General features: G+C 38.8%; 1 protein-coding gene and 1 long non-coding RNA gene across 2 annotated transcripts; both read right to left on the reverse strand.

The window, feature by feature from the left end:
* Positions 1–3914: 3914 nt before the first annotated feature.
* Positions 3915–5318, reverse strand: LOC133723045 (uncharacterized). Its single transcript, XM_062149882.1, has 2 exons — positions 5307–5318; positions 3915–5166 (listed from the first exon to the last, which is right to left on the reverse strand). The coding sequence occupies exons 1-2, from the start codon at positions 5316–5318 to the stop codon at positions 3973–3975; spliced, it is 1206 nt and encodes a 401-aa protein (XP_062005866.1). The 3' UTR covers positions 3915–3972.
* Positions 5319–6517: 1199 nt separating this feature from the next.
* Positions 6518–17010, reverse strand: LOC133723614 (uncharacterized). Its single transcript, XR_009853150.1, has 3 exons — positions 16853–17010; positions 6759–6810; positions 6518–6571 (listed from the first exon to the last, which is right to left on the reverse strand). It is a non-coding gene; the product is annotated as an uncharacterized LOC133723614 (long non-coding RNA).
* Positions 17011–19886: the final 2876 nt, after the last annotated feature.

Here is a 19886-nt window from a genome sequence, read left to right on the forward strand (position 1 = left end):
CTAACTGTCGAATGTCTTGAACAATCTTTGTAATTCTCCAAGGGGGTTGGATCACACCTTTGACTGCATCAATTACAAGCTTTGAATCTCCTTCTACTACAGCATGTAAATAGTTGAGTTGTAGTGCACTAGCAAGGCTGTTTCTCAAGGCAGTCGCCTCAGCTACTAGAACTGTAGTGCTCCCATAGCCTCTTGTTGCCGCAAAAAGGAGTTTTCCATTAGCATTATGGATTATGAAACCTTCAGCAGTAGAGCTTCTGTGGCCAGAACCATCAAAATTAATTTTAACATAGTTTGAAGGAGGGGGTTGCCACACAATGGTGGGGGAGATGGTTTGTTCTCACATGATGAGTTGATGACACGTTACTTACTTGGAATGAGCTAATTGATTCTGAAACAGGAGAATCAAGGGTGGGGTGGCGTGGGGAGTTACACTGTCATCCATAATAAAATATAAAATAAAAAAAAATTAAAAAAATCAAGCTGGAGTTCAAAACTAAGGGAGTTGGATTTAGGAATTAATTCCTCTCAACTCTGATTTATTAATTTCTTCATTTCAAATAAATAAACGTGTCATTCATGTTATTTGATTCATTTAGTTGTTCAACTGAGTTTGGAGTAGCTAGCCTTTTGGTCTATTGCTTACTTGCTGAGGTTTCCGAATCTAATAACTTATTTTATTAATTTGTTATAAACTTAGTTTTTAAATTTCAATTTAATAATTGGTTGAGATGCATTTTGTCTCATCACAGTCCCTTAGGTGAGCAAGACAGACTTTTCTCATACGTGTTATTTGCTAGAGTCATGCCCAAATGCCCAATAGACAAGGCAATTGTAGTTGAGGGTAATTTGGCGTTGGTTTAGGTATAACTTCCAGTGGCCACGGCGCAAGGCCATTGCAAAAAACCAAATTGCCATTGCAACATACCAACGGCGACAGCTAAACGAAGGCAACGTCACCGATGTCATTGGTGGCGTCGTCATTGCTATTTGCAGCGGCAATTAGTAAACGCAGCTTGCATACTCTGAGCTATTAATTAACGTGATTGAAAAGCTTCTTTGCCTTCATCTTCGATAGATTCTAGAGATAAGGAACTATAAGTTATATGTACAACCACACTAAATTTAATTAGACAAACTTTCACACGTATAATATGAGTAAAAGGAAATAACTCAGGTGATGCTACACTCAAAACACCACCTACGCAAAAATGTACTCACCTAAGGATATAAGAGGCTCTGTTTTCTACATAAGGAAATAATTCAGGTGATACATATCACAGTACCTGTTCCTCAAAATAGGTATAAAACCTTCATAAGGCACATATATTGGTTATGAGTTAAAACAGGGCATATCGAGGGAAATGAACACACTTATAATAAGCAGCTTCATGGCAGTGCCACGCGACATCATTAACAAATGAAAAGGCAGTAATCTCTTCCTTAGCTGTATGATCATAACCCTGCATTAAACCACAAGACTACAGGTTCAGAAAAGTCGACTACCAGAAGTTCTATGGTCATCAAGATCTAAATTGAATACCAATATGTTTATGGAAACCATACTTTTGAAATGCATATTTGACCGAATTATTATGTCTAGTCTGAACAACTTACAGTACCACATAAATGGATTTTTATAAAGAACAATAGCAACGAAAGTGATTTCCTATCCATTTTCTTCTTAATTAGTTTTCTTGTAGACAACCTACTGTGATATTCTCAGATAATGTATATATAGGCCAGTTCAGGTTCATATATGTATAGTCTGCACTTGAACAATTTCATGTGTGTGGAATAGTGTAACACACACACACATGCATGGGGTTCCCGTTCAGTGTATTAATGCAGCAACACATTAATGGCAGACCAATCTCTACTATTACTCTACCACAGCATGAACTGATGCACCCGAACGACAGATTTTCGCCATGTATATATACATATACATTTACAAAAGAATTCTCTAAGGAGGATATCCACATTTCACATTGTTGGAACTACCAAGATTTGTATCTCAATGAGCAACCCATACTTCAGTTCTTCATTGAAGGATATCCTTGCAAAGATATATACCATTGTAAATTGTTTAGTCATCTAAATTTGATGATATAATTAGACAATTAAAATGCTTCTAATGATCACTGAAATAGTGAAGCTGATAAGCAAATGTCTAAATGGTTTTTGATTCAGTTAATTTCTTGCAGAAATGATTATTATAACGGGACCTGCAAATAGGATGGTTCGGACTATTGGACTACATTTCAGGTGTGCGTCAACAAGGAAATATATGTAGATACAAACACACACACATAAAGCTTCATGAACTATCATATTGAGATACAAAGACTTTGATCAAGTGCAGAAGATCCATCCAATTACCAGATACAACATAACAAAAACAATTTATTCATGAACTATCATATTGAGATACAAAGACTTTGATCCTGTAGACAACTTACCAAACAACTTCATTTATTTAGTTTTACTGTGGTAGAGAAGAGTACATGATTGTTACTTACCCACATGTTTGTTATTTTTTATATAACATCATCAAAGATTCAAAATGAGGCAAGAAAGCAGCCTGGAGTCTTTCGAGCAATGTAGGCAAGCAAGTTCTAACCTGTTGACAGAAGAAAACATATCTGAAGCTAGAAACAAAATATATTCTAAGGGAAAAGTTCCTAAACCCACTTAAATAATGATTTCTTCTTGCTTTTTCTCGTTTTCCTGCTCTCCAGTTTCACAGCTCTCTGCTTCCTGTCTGTCTGCTATGTCCAGTTTCCAAGATGAATGCATCATTGCATCCCCTCCACAACCGTCCTCAACTGTGCATCAGTAACAAGAGAACTGGAGAACTTAAGGGAAAGAAAATATATACTTGTATATTACCATCGGATCAAGAGAAGGGGAACAGAAAAAAGAATCTTTAAAATAGCAAAACTTCAGTAAATAAAATCCGATGAACCTCTATGCAGTCATTCAGAGCGTTTAACAATCTTACACAAATTTGTTTGTCTTTTTCCTGAAACACATCATAGACCAAATCTCAATTACTTCCTCAATACAAACAATATGTTTAGGTCTGACTATAGTTTTGCTAAAAGGAAATTGCCCAACATTAATTATTAGAATCAGAAGGCTGAACCCCAGAGTGTTTACTAATGCTGTTCTAATATCGATCACCAATCTCTGGATAGAGGACAAGCTATTTCCTTCAGATTGTCCGTTCTGAACGGCCAACACAGCTGAATGCAACAGTTCTGGCATGGCTGGACAGACAAGGTAATACTCAGCAAGGTTCATTGACTAAATAATGTACAAAAGTGAAATGTAATGTAAAGGTAACACTAAGTTTGAAAACAAATAATGTACACCCCCCTGACAATCGCCTCTAAAGACTGACACTTCTAAAAGCACAACCAAGAAACAATTAATAATTTTAGGGTCTTCTTTTGGTTCAATAGAGACGATTCACAAGATCATCTACTAACACCAATTCAGGGTGTTTTCTATGATAATCAGCTGAAAGTAACCAAAACCTGTAAACTGCAGAGCGATTGAACAGAAAATGCAGAACCTAATTGTATTACGTGTATTTTTGTCATTAACTTGCATGCTATACAGAGAATATATATAATTATATATATAAAAATCTAAGAGCTCACCTATAAATCTTTAGCATCAGGCAGCTTCCCTGCACGAATTGATCCACTACAAGCTTACTAGAATGGAAGATATTCGTAACAGAAGTTCAAAAACTAACCAAACATTCATTCTTTATTTAGGGATCGAAATTGTAGCTATATATAATGAAAAATAGCAACCTCATATAGGCTGAGTGAGCGAAGCTTGAAAGAGCTAGCCAAAGCGGACAACTCTGCCAGCAAGGAAATTAGCCTCACAGGATACTTAAATGATCAAATCCACCCCTACTACATAAATTCCAATAAAGAGAATGGCAACCACACATTAAAGTTCATCTTCCTTCACAGAGAACCTCAATCTCTTGTTTCCTTTTGGTCTTGCTATTGGTGCATTCATGGCTGCCATTTTCACGTTATACCTTGACCTTTGACGATCATTCCACATCCACGGGCTGTTCCAATCAGTAGTATCCTCATTGACAAGATGAGTCCATTTAGCCCTTCCCCTACGCCCGAAATTCTTGACCTGCATCACCTTGGGCAGTCTTGTTTTATCCATCTTATCCTCTCCGGCTGGGGCAGAATAATCTCTTCCTAAAACGCCATCTTCATCATCAGAGTCCGAACGGAAGAAAGCTCCCCTGTGGTGATCTCTCTGCATGAACTTAAGCTTCCTCTTTCGGGGCTGTGGCGCAGGAGGTGAGGGAGGATTCTTCCTCTCCCAGTACTCCCTCCTCTCTTGATCATTCATCTTCTCTATCTCCTTCAAAATGACTACTTCCCTTGCTGCCCTCTCCTTCTTGAGCCTGGCCCTCTCTCTTGCCTTCCAAGCTGCTTTAGTATCCTCCTCAGGATCATTGTCAGTGTCAACATCATCATTTTCCGAATCCTGATTCATCAAACCCTTATGAATCTCTTCGTCTTTCCGAATCTCTTCAAGCACCATTCTCCTTGTCTCTTTCTTCCTCTCCTCCAGCTCCCTTCTCCTCGCTTCCAGGGCCTGCTCTTCGGCCTCCTCAAGTCTCTTACGTTCAAATATCGTGTCTCTTGTGGACTTGGACAAAAATACAGGCTTCACCGTAACTACTTCACCAGCAATCTCATCCTCTTCTTCTTCTTCTTCTGAGTAGTCCTCATCGGATTCGTCTTCCGTGGAGTAGTCATCAGTCTTAAACTCCTCTTGTTGTTGTTCCTGCTCCCTCTGACGAAGCAACCTCTCCTTAATCCTTCTTCTTCTTTCCTCCAAAGTCTCTGCGTCCTCTTCTTCTTCCTCCTCCTCCTCCTCTTCAGTTGTGTCAACAATCTCGGCACGGCGGGTGCGCCTCTTTACACTCCTCCTCTCGGCCAAACGTCGTAGTCTAGGATCATCATCACGAGTTGGGAAGGATTTGTACAAGATGGTAACCCCTTCTTCGTCGGAGGAGCAGGTATCACGATCGTTTGCCCACTCTGGGGCTTTTCCAGGCCAGTATCTTTTAACTTTTGTCGATTCCCTAATTTTGCCTCGCATCGCCAAAATCTCACGTATGTGTCAGAAACCCTAATTTTGCATGCTCAAAAATTCTACGCTGAATTTTAAACAAAATAGTTGGGCACATCAATATTTATATATAATGATCTATATTCCACTAGGAAACCTCGGTTAATAAGGAAAGAGACTCCTTTTCTCATCAAGACTTTCCATCTTTCATTAGGATTTAACAGTATTCTATATAAACAAGCATCAAAGGACCGACTATAGGTTATCCCACAACCACTCTCTAGAAACCCTAGAGGAACCCCCCTCTCTAGAACGCCGTTGGCTGCACATGTGCCTGTCCGGCTGCGCTCCGGCGTCGGCGACGGCTTCTGGCCTAGCCGGTGCACGTTGGGGGTGGCCGGACGGGTAGTCTAGTTCGGAGGTGTGCTTCCGACTCGGAGGTTGAGATCGGTGGGTGTTCTATCTCCTCTCTCCCGGTTGCAGGTGGTGGATGCTTCGTGGCGATGGGATGGGGTTCGGAGTAGGCTGGGTCCTTGCAGGGGCGGAGGCGACGTCTGGTGGTGGTCGGCCGGCTGGGTTTTGGTTGGTTGACGGTGATCGGACTTTGGTTTCGTCTCAGGCAGAGGAGGCGGAGGTGGAGGCGCGGCGAGGCAGTCTGCGGCTTGGGCCGGGAGGGTTGGGTACGGCCCACCTTCTGGTCTGCCCTTCTGGGCTTGGGCACTGGCTGTGGGCCTTTTTGGGCTGAAGTTTGGGTTAAGGTTCCTTTTTGGGCCCTGCCTTGTGTTTTTTCTTTTTCTAGTTTAGTTTAATTTTGGGAACCCTAGGTTAGAATTACTCTCTATTTGTTAGGGAACTACGCACTTTCGTGCCTCTAGCAAATCCTCTTGAGTAGTAACAACGGAGGATTCTCGAGATAAGGGCAAAGGGAAGCTTTTGGTTCCCGGGTCTCCTTGCCTAGTACTTGAAATTAAGTTCTTTTCTATTTGCTTCTTAGTTCTCTCTAGTTGTACACCAATTGAGGTCTCTAGGCGACTAGGTTTACTTTTCAAAGAGAGGTTTGTAGTGAGGATTTGATCTCTTGTATGTAGGCTCACTAAGTGAGCGCATGTGTTTAGCAGTGAAGGTCACCTGTCCTTTGTCTGATAGCTTAGACCATTTATGAATTTGGTGTAAGACAGTATTGGATGTACGAGCCTTCTGGCCAATGATAATTGAATGAAGTTATCTCATTTTCTCAAAAAAAAAAGCATCAAAGGACCGACCTTGACCTTTCTTTTCAGGCTTTCTACACGTACCCATTTTCTTCCTACCCCGTTTATACGACCCGTTGTCCTCCATCGAGCTTCCAGATCGTCTCAATGGCAATGCTGCAGACCCAATAGCAAGTTAGCAACCATAATTACTCCCCCAACTTTTCAATTTTCAACAGCTTCTGAGCTTCCTACTATAGAATTAGCATAAGTACCAAATAAGCCAAACATGAAAACGATTAATTCACCGAGCAAAAAAAAAAAAACCAAGTAACCCAATTACATCAATAAGCCGAGAAAGCTATTAACTTTCAAATACAGAGCGTCTGAAAAGTGAAAATCTAAGTTGAAATAGAAAGCTTGGAAAAGGATGAGGCTTACTTTGTTCGATGGAGTTCGCTGTAGTCTGCTGCCATGAGTTTCGGAAACCTAACTGTAAATGGTGCACCAAAAGAACTTGTTAATAGGCGATACCAGACGGCGGCATTTTGAGGCTTAAGGGTTTAACCGAACAGCGGACCGCTACAGAGATGAAGCTTATCGCCGTGTGTGTCCAATCTATCGGCGATATTTCCTTCAAAACATGAGGTTCAAATGAAAGAATGATTTCCTCAATTGATCCTGTAGTACTATTGAAAGAAGCTCTTCTCATTTAGTTAGGTGTGTTCAATTACACTTCTAGTCTCAAATTGTTTACTCAATTCAATTTTTGCACTCATTAGCCGACTGCATTGTGAATACTGAATACTGCACTTGAAAAGGGTAGTATGAATAATGTGGCAGCTGTTGTAGTTCCATTGTTATCTACTTGGTTTTTTGAAAGTTTTCTGATGGAAAGATCAGTTTTGGAGAGGGATAGAAGCTGTGAAGCATTAATTAGGACTACAGAGCTCCACTGATGAATGCTCAGGTGAGTCTAAGTCAAACTATAGAACATACAACTCAACATCATTGCATATAGCAGTCCTTTGGTGGTTAATGTTTGTCTCTTAATCGGTTACAATTACTTTTCGTACCTTGATCAGCTAATGACTTCAATTCATGGGAGTTTACTGGTAACGCCCTGAACTCAAACCATGATTATCATTATAACAGTAAGCTTTTCTGCCAAATGGTATGGAAGTGGAATTTGGTTTTGTTGATCGATGAAGTCATGAAACAGTGTTGTAATAATGGATCTTGTGGATGATCAAGACCTGCTGGAATGTTGCACATTGATGATCATATATGATCGATATGTTTGAAATTGAAAATATTGGGATGAAACTAAAAAGCCTAGAGGGGGGTAAATAGGCTTTCCCTACAGAAACCACAACTTTTTCTTAATACAAAAAACTCCAGCAAGAAACGTTAAAGGATTGAAACACAGATATGAATCCCTGAATATAGCAGTGTAGATAAAGTGCATAAAAGAAAGGTAAACACAATCACACAGCGATCAAGAGACACCAGAATTGTTTGCTCAGTAAAAACCTCAAAATGAGGAAAACAACTGCGGGGCCTTAACTCTCTAAAGCCCTAGTGAAAACCAATTCACTTAATGGAAAGATACGAGTTCTCTTACAAACAACCAATAGCACTGACCTCGGCTATACTTACTAGACACATTCTTGAAGGATGTATGATCACGTCTTCGTAAATCTTCTCCACTAATGAACTGCTCTCACTGGTAGGATTGACAGGTACTGACCTCGACCTTCAACCTTCTTTGCACATCAACAACTCCAACTGACCTCGAGAGTACTTGATATGCAGTATATGATTGATAAATGAAAAAGTGTTTGACTCACCAATCTACTTTAACATGGAACAAGTAGATTACTGATACGATTTGAAGCACATCACTATTCAAAGATGAATGAAGCCTTTTTCTAAATCACAATGGATGAATACAATCTTTTTCCCATCAAAGGCAAGCCCAATGAACGCATTTTATTGCTGTTTATAATATGCAGACTCCCCCTAAAACTTTGGACAATAAAGACACCAAAACCTAATTGACTCCTTATATGGAAGGGACATATCCTAAAAAGATATTCTACAAATAAACATGATTTTATCCCCAATGAAAAAGATAGACTTAACTGAACAAATCATGTAGAATAAATATCCTTTTACAACTTAATGACTGACAGCAATAATGCACAAAAGATCTCCTAACTAAAGAAATCGAACACAGACCAACTCACATATTCTGACCTAACCGGGATTGCAACACATGCATCAATCCCAGTATGCATAAAGACACAAAACGTATGAGATGCATATGCAATTACCTGTGAAGTACCTTGAGGAGTCAACTGAAGCATTGAGTCTTTTTCTTTTCATTCGACTAGATCTTCACTCCAATGATTGGCACACTTCTAACTTAGACCTAAGACTCTAGGTTTTGTATTAGGAATGCCAATATACAATAAAATCTATACTAACAATCTCCCCCTTTGGCATTCCTATACAAAACACTAATACAAACCACCAATTGTCAAAGACCTCACATCAAAGAGACAACAATAACTCTCTTGAACTATGCTCTTCCTACTTCAATCCAATCCACCACTGATGTTCTTCAATGCAATTCATCATTGATCATTCCTGAAACACTTTTAACAAACAAACCAGTGAAAAGCATGTAACACATAGAATTAGCCCAACTTCTCCCCCTTTTTGTCTAGGAATGACAAAGGGCACCAACAAGATAGAATTACCATCACCTCATGCAGCGAAAGACTATGAACAATAGATGGTAAACTCTGAGCTATAAACCACAAGAACCGTATTCAATACTATCGCATGAGAGAACGATGCCATAAGAAACCTGAACATGTTGATTAAGAGGCATGAAACCGTACCAAAACTCCCAATTCATATATAGATGCAATCAACATTCATCCAACACTCATTTTGAATCACCCAGAAACGTGAAAATTAACAAGTAGTACTCATACTCCCCCGTAATCGATTCATCTAGACAGAATGAATAAAAAAAAAGATCATGATCATGATAACACACAATGAGGTGAGATTAGTCGCAGAAGTGAAAGGAAAAGAAAAAGCAAAGCATTTAGAGAAAGTGATTCGATGACTTCTCAAAGACAACAATGACCCAAGCATAAGTAACACTACACAGTAATCTTGAACAACAAGCATTTAGACACAGACTTGGGCCAAAGCATCTCTTAACTTTGTGGAAAAGTGAACAGAAGTCAATATGGGGCTTCAACTTAAACTAGGATCAACCAGAATTAGGGTTCAACAGCAAACACTACTCTTCTTTCCTCAAGTCCTCCTTATATCACCGTGTGGGTACATATATTTTCTTTTGAAGCCTTCCACACATTATTCAGAGACACATTTTTTTCTTTTTCTTTTTGTGCTGCGACTCATATAGTGAGCCTTATGTCAGTGGCTCCCAAACCAGTTGGTTTTAGGGCACTAAGTGTAACAAGGACACTCCAAAGGACACATCAACTCGAGTCGTTTAAAAGCAACAAGATAAACCACCGGGAGACCAAGCCATTCCTGTTTCTTCCCAATCCTCATATCGTTCGTCACGACCGAGGCCTGTTTACTTTAGAAATAGCCTGGCCAAGCTCCATATTGCAATGAATATATATATATATATATATATATATATATATATATATATATATATATATATATATATATATATATATTTTTCAAAGGAGCATAGAATTACGAATACCAAAAAGAGCATAGTTTGTGAAGGACTAATCCCAGATCACGTAGAACAAGTTGTTACCCCCACAAAAGACTTAAGTGTGCAAGTGAATATAGCAAAGTTTGGAAGAATGAGCTAGCCTTAATCTTTGACTAAATACCCAAGGTAGAAAGAAGAACATATAGTGCCCTACAACCCGGACCCACGATCGAAAAGGAGAGCAAGAATCAACGATCTCAATCTAAGATCAATTTTCCACCAAGCACTTCAGGATTGAAATCTCACATGCAATCCTAGTAGAGACAATTGCATTATGCTGAAACTATTTTTTTTTTTTTTTTCATCTAATCTAAATGAAGGCACACAATGAACATGCAGAAGCTATAAATGCAGATGAACCTATTGAGGGAGAGTATCAGACTATCAGTCCTGAGAACACACTCCAATAGCATTTCTAGGTGACTCAACACGAGCATTGTCTAAAGGTTTGTAGAAAGATCAATCAATTGATGTTCGGAAGGCACGAACACAAGTTCCAGAAAATATCTCTCAATCATGTCACAAATAAAATGTTTTCTCATATCAATGTGCTTTATGCAAGAATGTTGAACTGGATTCTTAGAGATATCATTATATTAATGAGACTCAGATTATCACACAAGATGATAAGATAGTTTACTTCCCTGGAGGATGACCATATAAACTTTGACCATTTGCTTCCTCCAAAATCTCTCATTGCTCCAATTGTTCATAACCACGTAATCTATGACCTCTTCATGTCCCCTTATCTGGCATTCTTGATCTTGATTTCTATAACTCTTGTTCATCATCGATTTCTTCACAAGGTCATGAGACCGATTAATCTACAAGTTGAGTGTCTCATTTATCATTTGTTGGACCTGCATCACTTTAACACTCACAAACAAAACACCCATGAAGCATAGTATGGTATAGATTAGCATAGCCAAGATACACAAAACTAATTAGTTAGCAATGAATATTGATCAACAAAATACATCATGGCAACCAATTTCATCAAGCAAGTGACCATCAAACAAGGATAACCAAACAAGATTGTGCAGCGGATTATACATCATTGAAACATTAAAACTTCTTTGAACCAAGCTCCCCCTATGCGAATGCAATATGCAAGAAAAAGTAAAAAAGAATGCAAGATGAACTAATGAACATAACACCTTTTCTTTTTTTTTTTCAAAAATAGAATGCATACAACTCATGCCAGCTAGAAAAGACTCTTTAAGAAAAACAAAACTTAAAAGACATGAAAAATCCTGAAAAAAAAATAACAAAGCATTTAGACTGATGTAGTCCTGTTCAGGATTGAAGTCCTATATGCAATCCTAAAAAATAAACAGCAAATCACTTACTTATGCATCTACACTACATGGACACTAAAATAGAACATGTTACCTATGCAAAAACACAGAGGGAAGTTCAATCACCTGTACGAGAAAACGTAGGGTGATGAGATTCTTTTCTTTTCCAAATTTGTTTCATCTGAGGCATACAGGACGCTGGGATTGAAACCAAGTGAGCAATCCTGCCAATTTCTCTCAAGTGTTCTTTCAACTTTGTCTGCAGAGAGAGGTTTTGATTACTCTTTCTAGGTGTCTAGACCCTTTGTGCATTTCTCCGAAGATAGTTACACTTAGGTCTGATGTGACCTGGAGTTCCACAATGGTGACAAATAGGGGTGAACTTTCTAGACAAAGAATGATATCCAAGTTGAGGAAGAACATAATTCTTTGCTAAACCTGAATGTCTATCATGCTCACTAGAACTGAACTCTCTGCCTCTTCTATCATTGACATTTTCAGGTTGAAGGAAACCTGAACTCTTCACAAATTTCAAAGATTTAGAGCTCTCACCAGAACTAAAACCTATGCCCTTTTTGTCACCTTCAGATTTTCCCATCCCAATCATTCTAGACACTTTGTCTGACCCAATTGAGAATTTAGAAAACTTTTGCTGAGACTCTTTCAACTCAAGTTCAAGGCTTAATTTTTCAGAAGCAAGTGAGCCAGCAAGAGTGGCCTGAGCATTCAAATTTTCTTCTAAAACCTTGATTTGACTAACGAAGTCAGACCTTTCAACCTCCCATTTTTTGACACTAGACTCCAATCTCTCTTCAACCTCCGTTTTCTCTCTCTTAATCAAAACAATCTCTTCACTCAATTTTTCATTTTTCTTAAGGATTTGTCTTGAGGCTTCATAAAGCTCCTTGTACTTACCATTCATCGCTTCATCTGAATGCTCCTCATCGTCTGATTCATCAGATGATTCATTATGAAGAGTTGAGGTAAGTGCAATGTTCTCTTCTTCATTTTCAGAGTGAGTATCAGACTCACTATCACTCCAAGTGGACCTTAAGGCTTTACCCACACGTGAGTTGTACCTTTTGTTTCCACAATCAATCGCTAAATGACCAATCCCACCACACTCAAAACATTTAGGTTTTTCACTAAAGTTTTTCTTTTGGGGATATTTACTATTTTTGGAGTTCCTCCCATAGGAGTTGTCAGAAGCTTGACCTTGTTTTGAATTAGACTCAGAAACACTTTTTGACCCTTGACCAGAGGAGTTCCTAGACTTAAAGAATTTCTTGAACTGTTTTGTCAAGTAATCCAAATCTTCAGTGCTAACCTCAACATCTTCTTCCTTTTTGACAGAGTTAAATGCTATATTTTTCACATTTTTTTCTGGTTTAATTCTCATCTCAAACGTTTTGAGATTGCCTACAAGTTCATCTAGAGAATAGGTGTCAATATCCTGAGCTTCCTCTATGGCTGTTTGCTTGGACTGAAAGCTAGGTGGAAGAGATCTAAGGAACTTCTTAACAATACGATGTTCTTCAAACGGGTCACCTAAGCTATGACACTGACTTGTCACATTGATAAGTCTAGCATGAAAGTCATCAACTGACTCATCGTTCCCCATTGTCATGTTCTCAAATTCTAGGACCAACCTCTGAAGCTTTTGTGCTCTAACTCTCTTATTGCCCTCATAAGTAACCTGGAGAAGATCCCAAGCTTTCTTGGCAGTCTCACAATGACTAATCCTAACCCTTTCCTTTTTTGATAAGGCAGTGAATAAACTATTCCTAGCCTTAAAATCATGATTACAATCACGGACCTCTTCCGTACTCCACTCTTCCCTTGGTTTAGGAATCATTTTGGCCCCCGAAGACTCAATAGCCTTAGAATTTTCAGGTTTGGTTGGATGAACCCACCCTGTCTCAACAATCTTCCACATATTTTCATCTTGAGAGTACAAAAATGCTCTCATCATAATTTTCCATTGGGAATAATCTTCCCCATCAAACCAAGGTGGACTGTTGATTGAACCCAAGGCTCGATCTCGTTCCATCCCTCCCACGAATCTTACTAAGAAACCTTAGTAACCCGCTCTGATGCCAATTGAAAATATTGGGATGAAACTAAAAAGCCTAGAGGGGGGTAAATAGGCTTTCCCTACAGAAACCACAACTTTTTCTTAATACAAAAAACTCCAGCAAGAAACGTTAAAGGATTGAAACACAGATATGAATCCCTGAATATAGCAGTGTAGATAAAGTGCATAAAAGAAAGGTAAACACAATCACACAGCAATCAAGAGACACCAGAATTGTTTGCGCAGTAAAAACCTCAAAATGAGGAAAACAACTGCGGGGCCTTAACTCTCTAAAGCCCTAGTGAAAACCAATTCACTTAATGGAAAGATACGAGTTCTCTTACAAACAACCAATAGCACTGACCTCGGCTATACTTACTAGACACATTCTTGAAGGATGTATGATCACGTCTTCGTAAATCTTCTCCACTAATGAACTGCTCTCACTGGTAGGATTGACAGGTACTGACCTCGACCTTCAACCTTCTTTGCACATCAACAACTCCAACTGACCTCGAGAGTACTTGATATGCAGTATATGATTGATAAATGAAAAAGTGTTTGACTCACCAATCTACTTTAACATGGAACAAGTAGATTACTGATACGATTTGAAGCACATCACTATTCAAAGATGAATGAAGCCTTTTTCTAAATCACAATGGATGAATACAATCTTTTTCCCATCAAAGGCAAGCCCAATGAACGCATTTTATTGCTGTTTATAATATGCAGACTCCCCCTAAAACTTTGGACAATAAAGACACCAAAACCTAATTGACTCCTTATATGGAAGGGACATATCCTAAAAAGATATTCTACAAATAAACATGATTTTATCCCCAATGAAAAAGATAGACTTAACTGAACAAATCATGTAGAATAAATATCCTTTTACAACTTAATGACTGACAGCAATAATGCACAAAAGATCTCCTAACTAAAGAAATCGAACACAGACCAACTCACATATTCTGACCTAACCGGGATTGCAACACATGCATCAATCCCAGTATGCATAAAGACACAAAACGTATGAGATGCATATGCAATTACCTGTGAAGTACCTTGAGGAGTCAACTGAAGCATTGAGTCTTTTTCTTTTCATTCGACTAGATCTTCACTCCAATGATTGGCACACTTCTAACTTAGACCTAAGACTCTAGGTTTTGTATTAGGAATGCCAATATACAATAAAATCTATACTAACAAAACAGATACATAAATACTTAATTAATAGTACGAGCTGTGTGCATGGAATAGTATGTCTGCAAAAATGTGAGAATGAGAATAGTGAGCGCTGCCATGAATGATATGAAACTCCAAGGAGAAGAAAAATAAGTGCTGAAAAGAAGCCTCATATATCTTTGAATCCGCACCCTCAGAAATACTTTGAGTTTTCTCAGATGAAACCAGGATGTACAGTACTCATTCACTTCACCGCACAAGGTTCTAAAATGGAATTCCTTGACAACAACTTCATCTAGTATACCTTTGAATATTTGAGTCAAATATTCCTCTTCATCTCCATTCCAATGGTTATATTTGATTATCCCCTTCTCCCGAAGCAGATTGCTATCCCGTGAAGAACCAATGAGACTCTTCATGAGGCAGGCATGTGATGTAACGCCATGCGTACTACTAAGACTGCATTGCTCATAAGCAATCAGGTTCCTCAGCAATGAACTCGTTGTCTCGTGAATAAACAGTGGTGGAATTCTGATTACTCCCTCACGGAAAGTTATGTCCAGCAACTGGTCCTGGCTGGAGCCAATGTCAAACTCGACTCCAGACTCCAAAAGTTCGGAGGCACAATAATTGAATCCCCATACTTTATTCTTTTGGACTGCCCTAAGACGCTGCTCCTCAGGGATCAATTCCATATTGAGCCTCATAGACAAGTCGGTAGTTTTAGTTGGGAGGAAATAGAACTTGTGCAAGATATCCAGCAAATGCTTGTACTCGGGTATCCACTCTGTTACTATGCTTTCCTTGAGGCTCACAGGTTGAAAGAAGTGAAGAGCAAGACCATGTGGTGGAGGCAACTCATTGTCGACAAGTATCTGATGACCACTAATAGCATCATACAAATCAAGTATAATACAAAAGGGGATTTGGTTCTCAAGCAATGCCAGATCGTGCCGTAGATCTGCAATCATCCAAGCACTTTCTAGAATTGGATCAGATTCAGGGCCTTCTAACTTCCCGCGCACGTATAGGTAAAACCTGATGAAAAGTTCCAATAAGAAGCAACCATCGACCAACATTATTTCTGCTAGTTCCTCCTGATCAATGTTGCTGATATCTTCAGCGTAGCTTCCACGAACCTCTGCGTCCGAATCATAAATAGCAGTCGCCCACTCTCTCATGCATTCGGAAGACTCGCCCGATTCAAAGCTGAAACCTCTTAGAGCTGGTTTTTGTGCTATTTCTTTTGCTCGCTTAAAGAAGTATAGCGCATAACGCAACTTGTGCTCTCTCATAGCTACTAGGTTAGGCTTGTGTCGATGGAAAGGGCCGATGGAGACAACATGAGGGCTGTAGGCGTCCTCATGGACTTGACGAAGTCTATTTGGAACTCTGTAGATGCTCAAGTTCCACGGCCGCACATTGTGGAGCTTTTCTTCGATTTCCGTGGTCCATTTAAGTTTCTTTCGATACATCTTTTGGGTAAAGCTCATCTCTCTGTCTGGCTGTTTATGTATAAGGGATCCAATGCTGATCTTGGTTTCGTGCTATTCATGTAAAAGGGACAGGAGATGAGGAAAACAAACGACATACATAGGGCGTGCATATATATATAATTACTTTTCGACCAAAAAAAAAAAAAAAATCTGATGCAAATCATCAACCTATAATAAAGAGCAATGTTAATTAGCATTAGACCAAATGCTGCTGGCTAAGCTTTCTTTTAACTGATCTCAAGGTTTATTAGTAGACTAGTAAATTGACCCGCACAATGCTGCGGTTTTTTTTTTTTCCAAGTTTCATATGTAATAGATGAATACTCATAATCTAAAAAACATCAGCGCTACTTAGAATATGATTTGTAGAAATTTACAAATACAAAACAGAATTGTTCTCCCATAAAAAAAATTATAAAAAAAAAGGCAGGATTATAATTTCAGTCAGTAAAACCGTATTTTTAGTATATGTATAATTTGTACTCCATCTTACCAGCAAAGAAAGAACGAGAAGAACCCGGCAACCCATTTGTGTCTCTTTAGATCCTTTTGAAAGTAACATATTTATCGAAAATCCATTTGGTAGTTCAAAACTTTAAATTGTACATATAGTCATATTCATCCTTGATCCTCTTTTAAAAAAAGAGAAAAAAAAAAAAAACTCATATCCAGATAGAGAAGCAGAAAAATAAATGAATTACCAGACTTTCGTAGTCCGCAAGCTCCTCAATACCGTCCGCCATCGAGCTAAGCTTGCCAAATGTGAATGGCCAAGTATCATAAACACTATTCTCAGTCTCGCCTCCCTGCTCCAGTTGAACTGACTTTTGAGAAATGACAATCTCAGGATGATAATAAATACGGCTAGACACGGTACTATGAAAACTAATCATTGACGACTAAATTCAATTATTAGCTAGTGGAAGCAATGATTTGAAACTCGGTTTTTTTGGATAAGAAATGATTGACTCTCGGTTGTTATGCCCTATTTGTTCTTTTTCATATGACTTGCATACGTATATGGCAATGTTATGGCCTATTTCAATATTGAAATATGTCACTCTTTTCCTTTTTCTTTTTTCTGTTTGGTTACAAAAGGCCTGAAAGCAAGTAAGAAAACAAAATAAATAACTAAACATGGGAGCTCTCCTATTTTCTTGGCCTAGAGATTTCGTCAATATAAGCTAGATATATAGGTCTAAATAGCATTCCCTCAAGGAGACTCAGAGGTAATGAAATGATTCAAAAGTCACTGTATACACTATTTTTTGCTAAAATATCTGCTGTCACGTTGTATTCACGATAAATATAGCTCAGACTCATCAAGGATTTAAGAATATCCATAATAAGTTAATAACATGTCCGAATAAGTATAATATAATATAATATATAATTTAGTCATTAACAAGATATTTTTTTATTTTTTGATGAAGGGATCGATAAATTACAATGATTAGAGAAAACTTGTGAAGTTAGATCTAAACCCTAATAGAGCTTGGAGGAAACGACAAACCTCTAAGTCTCCAACACACCATCATGGACCCAATAGGTATAAGCGCACCATCATAGTGTCAATAACCATCCCATAGATCCATAGCTAGCGAAGTGGACAAGAAAAGTCATCCTCACGATCACTAATCACAACACTCTTAGGACTCCAAATACGCTCCATTTTGCCCAAAAACTCACACCTTAAGAGGAGATCCAAATGCACGCACGAAAAAATTCAACAATATAGAAAGGGTTTTTTACTTCAACAGTGTCTGAACTCTTCGAGGACTTTTAAAATGATACATGTACTTTCAAAGTGATCAAGGTGATACCTGGACTCAAGTTTTCTTATCAATGTCATACCTCCGTCAAAATTCCGTTACGGCTCCGTTAATTCTAACACGTGTGACCAAGGTTCTAAAAAACGCTAGCCGCTAGTCGGGTGGTAGCTCGGGGCCTAGCACCCAGACGCCTAGGCAGGGACTAGGCGGTTTTTTATTATTACTTTTTTTTTTTTTTTTTTTATAACATATATATATATATATATATATATATATATATATATATATATATATATATAAACAAGTGTGTGTTTTTTCCTTTTTAAACTTTTCTTTTCTTTTCTTTTCTTTTAGTTTTAATTATCTCCACTCTCTTATCAGAGTGTTATGATTGTAATTATATTAATTAGTGTAAGGGCATAATTGTCATTTTTCAATTAAGTGTGATTAGAAGAATCTGCTGTAGTACCCCAGAAATTCATTATTATTTTTCGAGGATTTTCCGGAATCTAATTTGTGGTTATTAAATGGTTTCGTGGCTCGTGGACGGAGCGGGAGTGTTTCGGACGAATTATTATTCGAAAAATATGGTTTTAGGGGGGATGCAAATGTTGACTTTTTATTCATTGGGTTTCTCTAAAAACTTCCTTCACGAAAGTCGTAGAACGCATCGATACGAGTTCGTGGATATGTGGAACGTGGAAATCGGAGTTCGTATGAAGAAATTATGGCCCTCGGAAAAAGTTTTCATTTTGGTATATATGGGATTTTTCCGAAAATTATTTCATAAATTCCAACTTTCCTTTTTCGGAAAAATCTTCTCTTTATTCTCTACCGAGCCCGAGCTGCTCTTCTACCTTCGCCGGCCGATTTCTTCGCCGTCCGGCCACCATAAGACACTATTCCAATTGGGCTTTCTTCGCCTCAATCTCCTCTACAACCAAGGTTCGAAAAATCGCTAGGCGTTAGTCGGGCGGTGGCTAATGGATTAGCGGCTAGGCGGCGCCTAGGCGGTTTTGTATTTTTTAATTTATAATTTATTTTTATAGCATATAATCATATAAATAAGAATATATAATTACTTAAATAATAATAAAATTGATTAAAAATACTCACAATAATCAGTTCAAGTCAGTTCTATCACGTCTATGATATGATTTATATGATATTGGATAAACCCATCAACACAATTCGCCTAGCTCATTTCACGTTAGCCAAAAAGAGAAAGAAAATAGTTATATTAATTGATTAATTTAATTTAAACAAAGGGAAAAAAGAAAAAGCAGAGTGAGTGTGGCAGAAGATAGTGGTGGGCTTCCCACGTCATCCACCTCCGCACCTCCCTCATGTTGATTTGTCCAGCATAGAAATTCATATTGTTAACTGCCCTTGGTGCTTACCAAATTACACTCTCACAATCGCCGCTCAAGGCTTTGATTGTCGATTCATTTTGCATTGAAGCCCTTGAAATCGCGGCTGACCACTCTATCCCGAAGTATCTTTTCTTGATCACCTCAACTTTATTTTTGGTGTCGACGTCAACGGAGAACAGGAGCTAGACCCGGTTTCTGAGCAAAGCGTCCCGGAGCTCGACCCGATCTTGAATATATATTGCAGCCACTGCCCAGGCGCAGCCTTCCCACCCGCCCAAAAGCTTAGTCGCCCGCCTAGGCGGCCGTCTAATTCCAACCCGCCCACCTTCACCGATTTTCCATTACTCGCGGCGGAGACTCACCGCCCAGCGCCTAGGTGCTGCCTAAACGGCCTGGGCGGCCGAGTTTTAGAACACAGACTACAAGTCTGTGGAAGTAGTTCTCCACGATTCGAGTCGTAGGAGAATCAGCAAGGCCAAGAAGAAGCTGCGACGGAGCTGAAATCGCCTTCGTCGGAACTGGAGATTCCGGCCACCTTTGTCGGTGATTCTTGAGGGCTTTTGGAGCCCAAAGGACGTAGATGCTTATCT

This window comes from Rosa rugosa, chromosome 7 (assembly GCF_958449725.1).
Source record: "Rosa rugosa chromosome 7, drRosRugo1.1, whole genome shotgun sequence".
NCBI classification, from domain to species: domain Eukaryota; kingdom Viridiplantae; phylum Streptophyta; class Magnoliopsida; order Rosales; family Rosaceae; genus Rosa; species Rosa rugosa.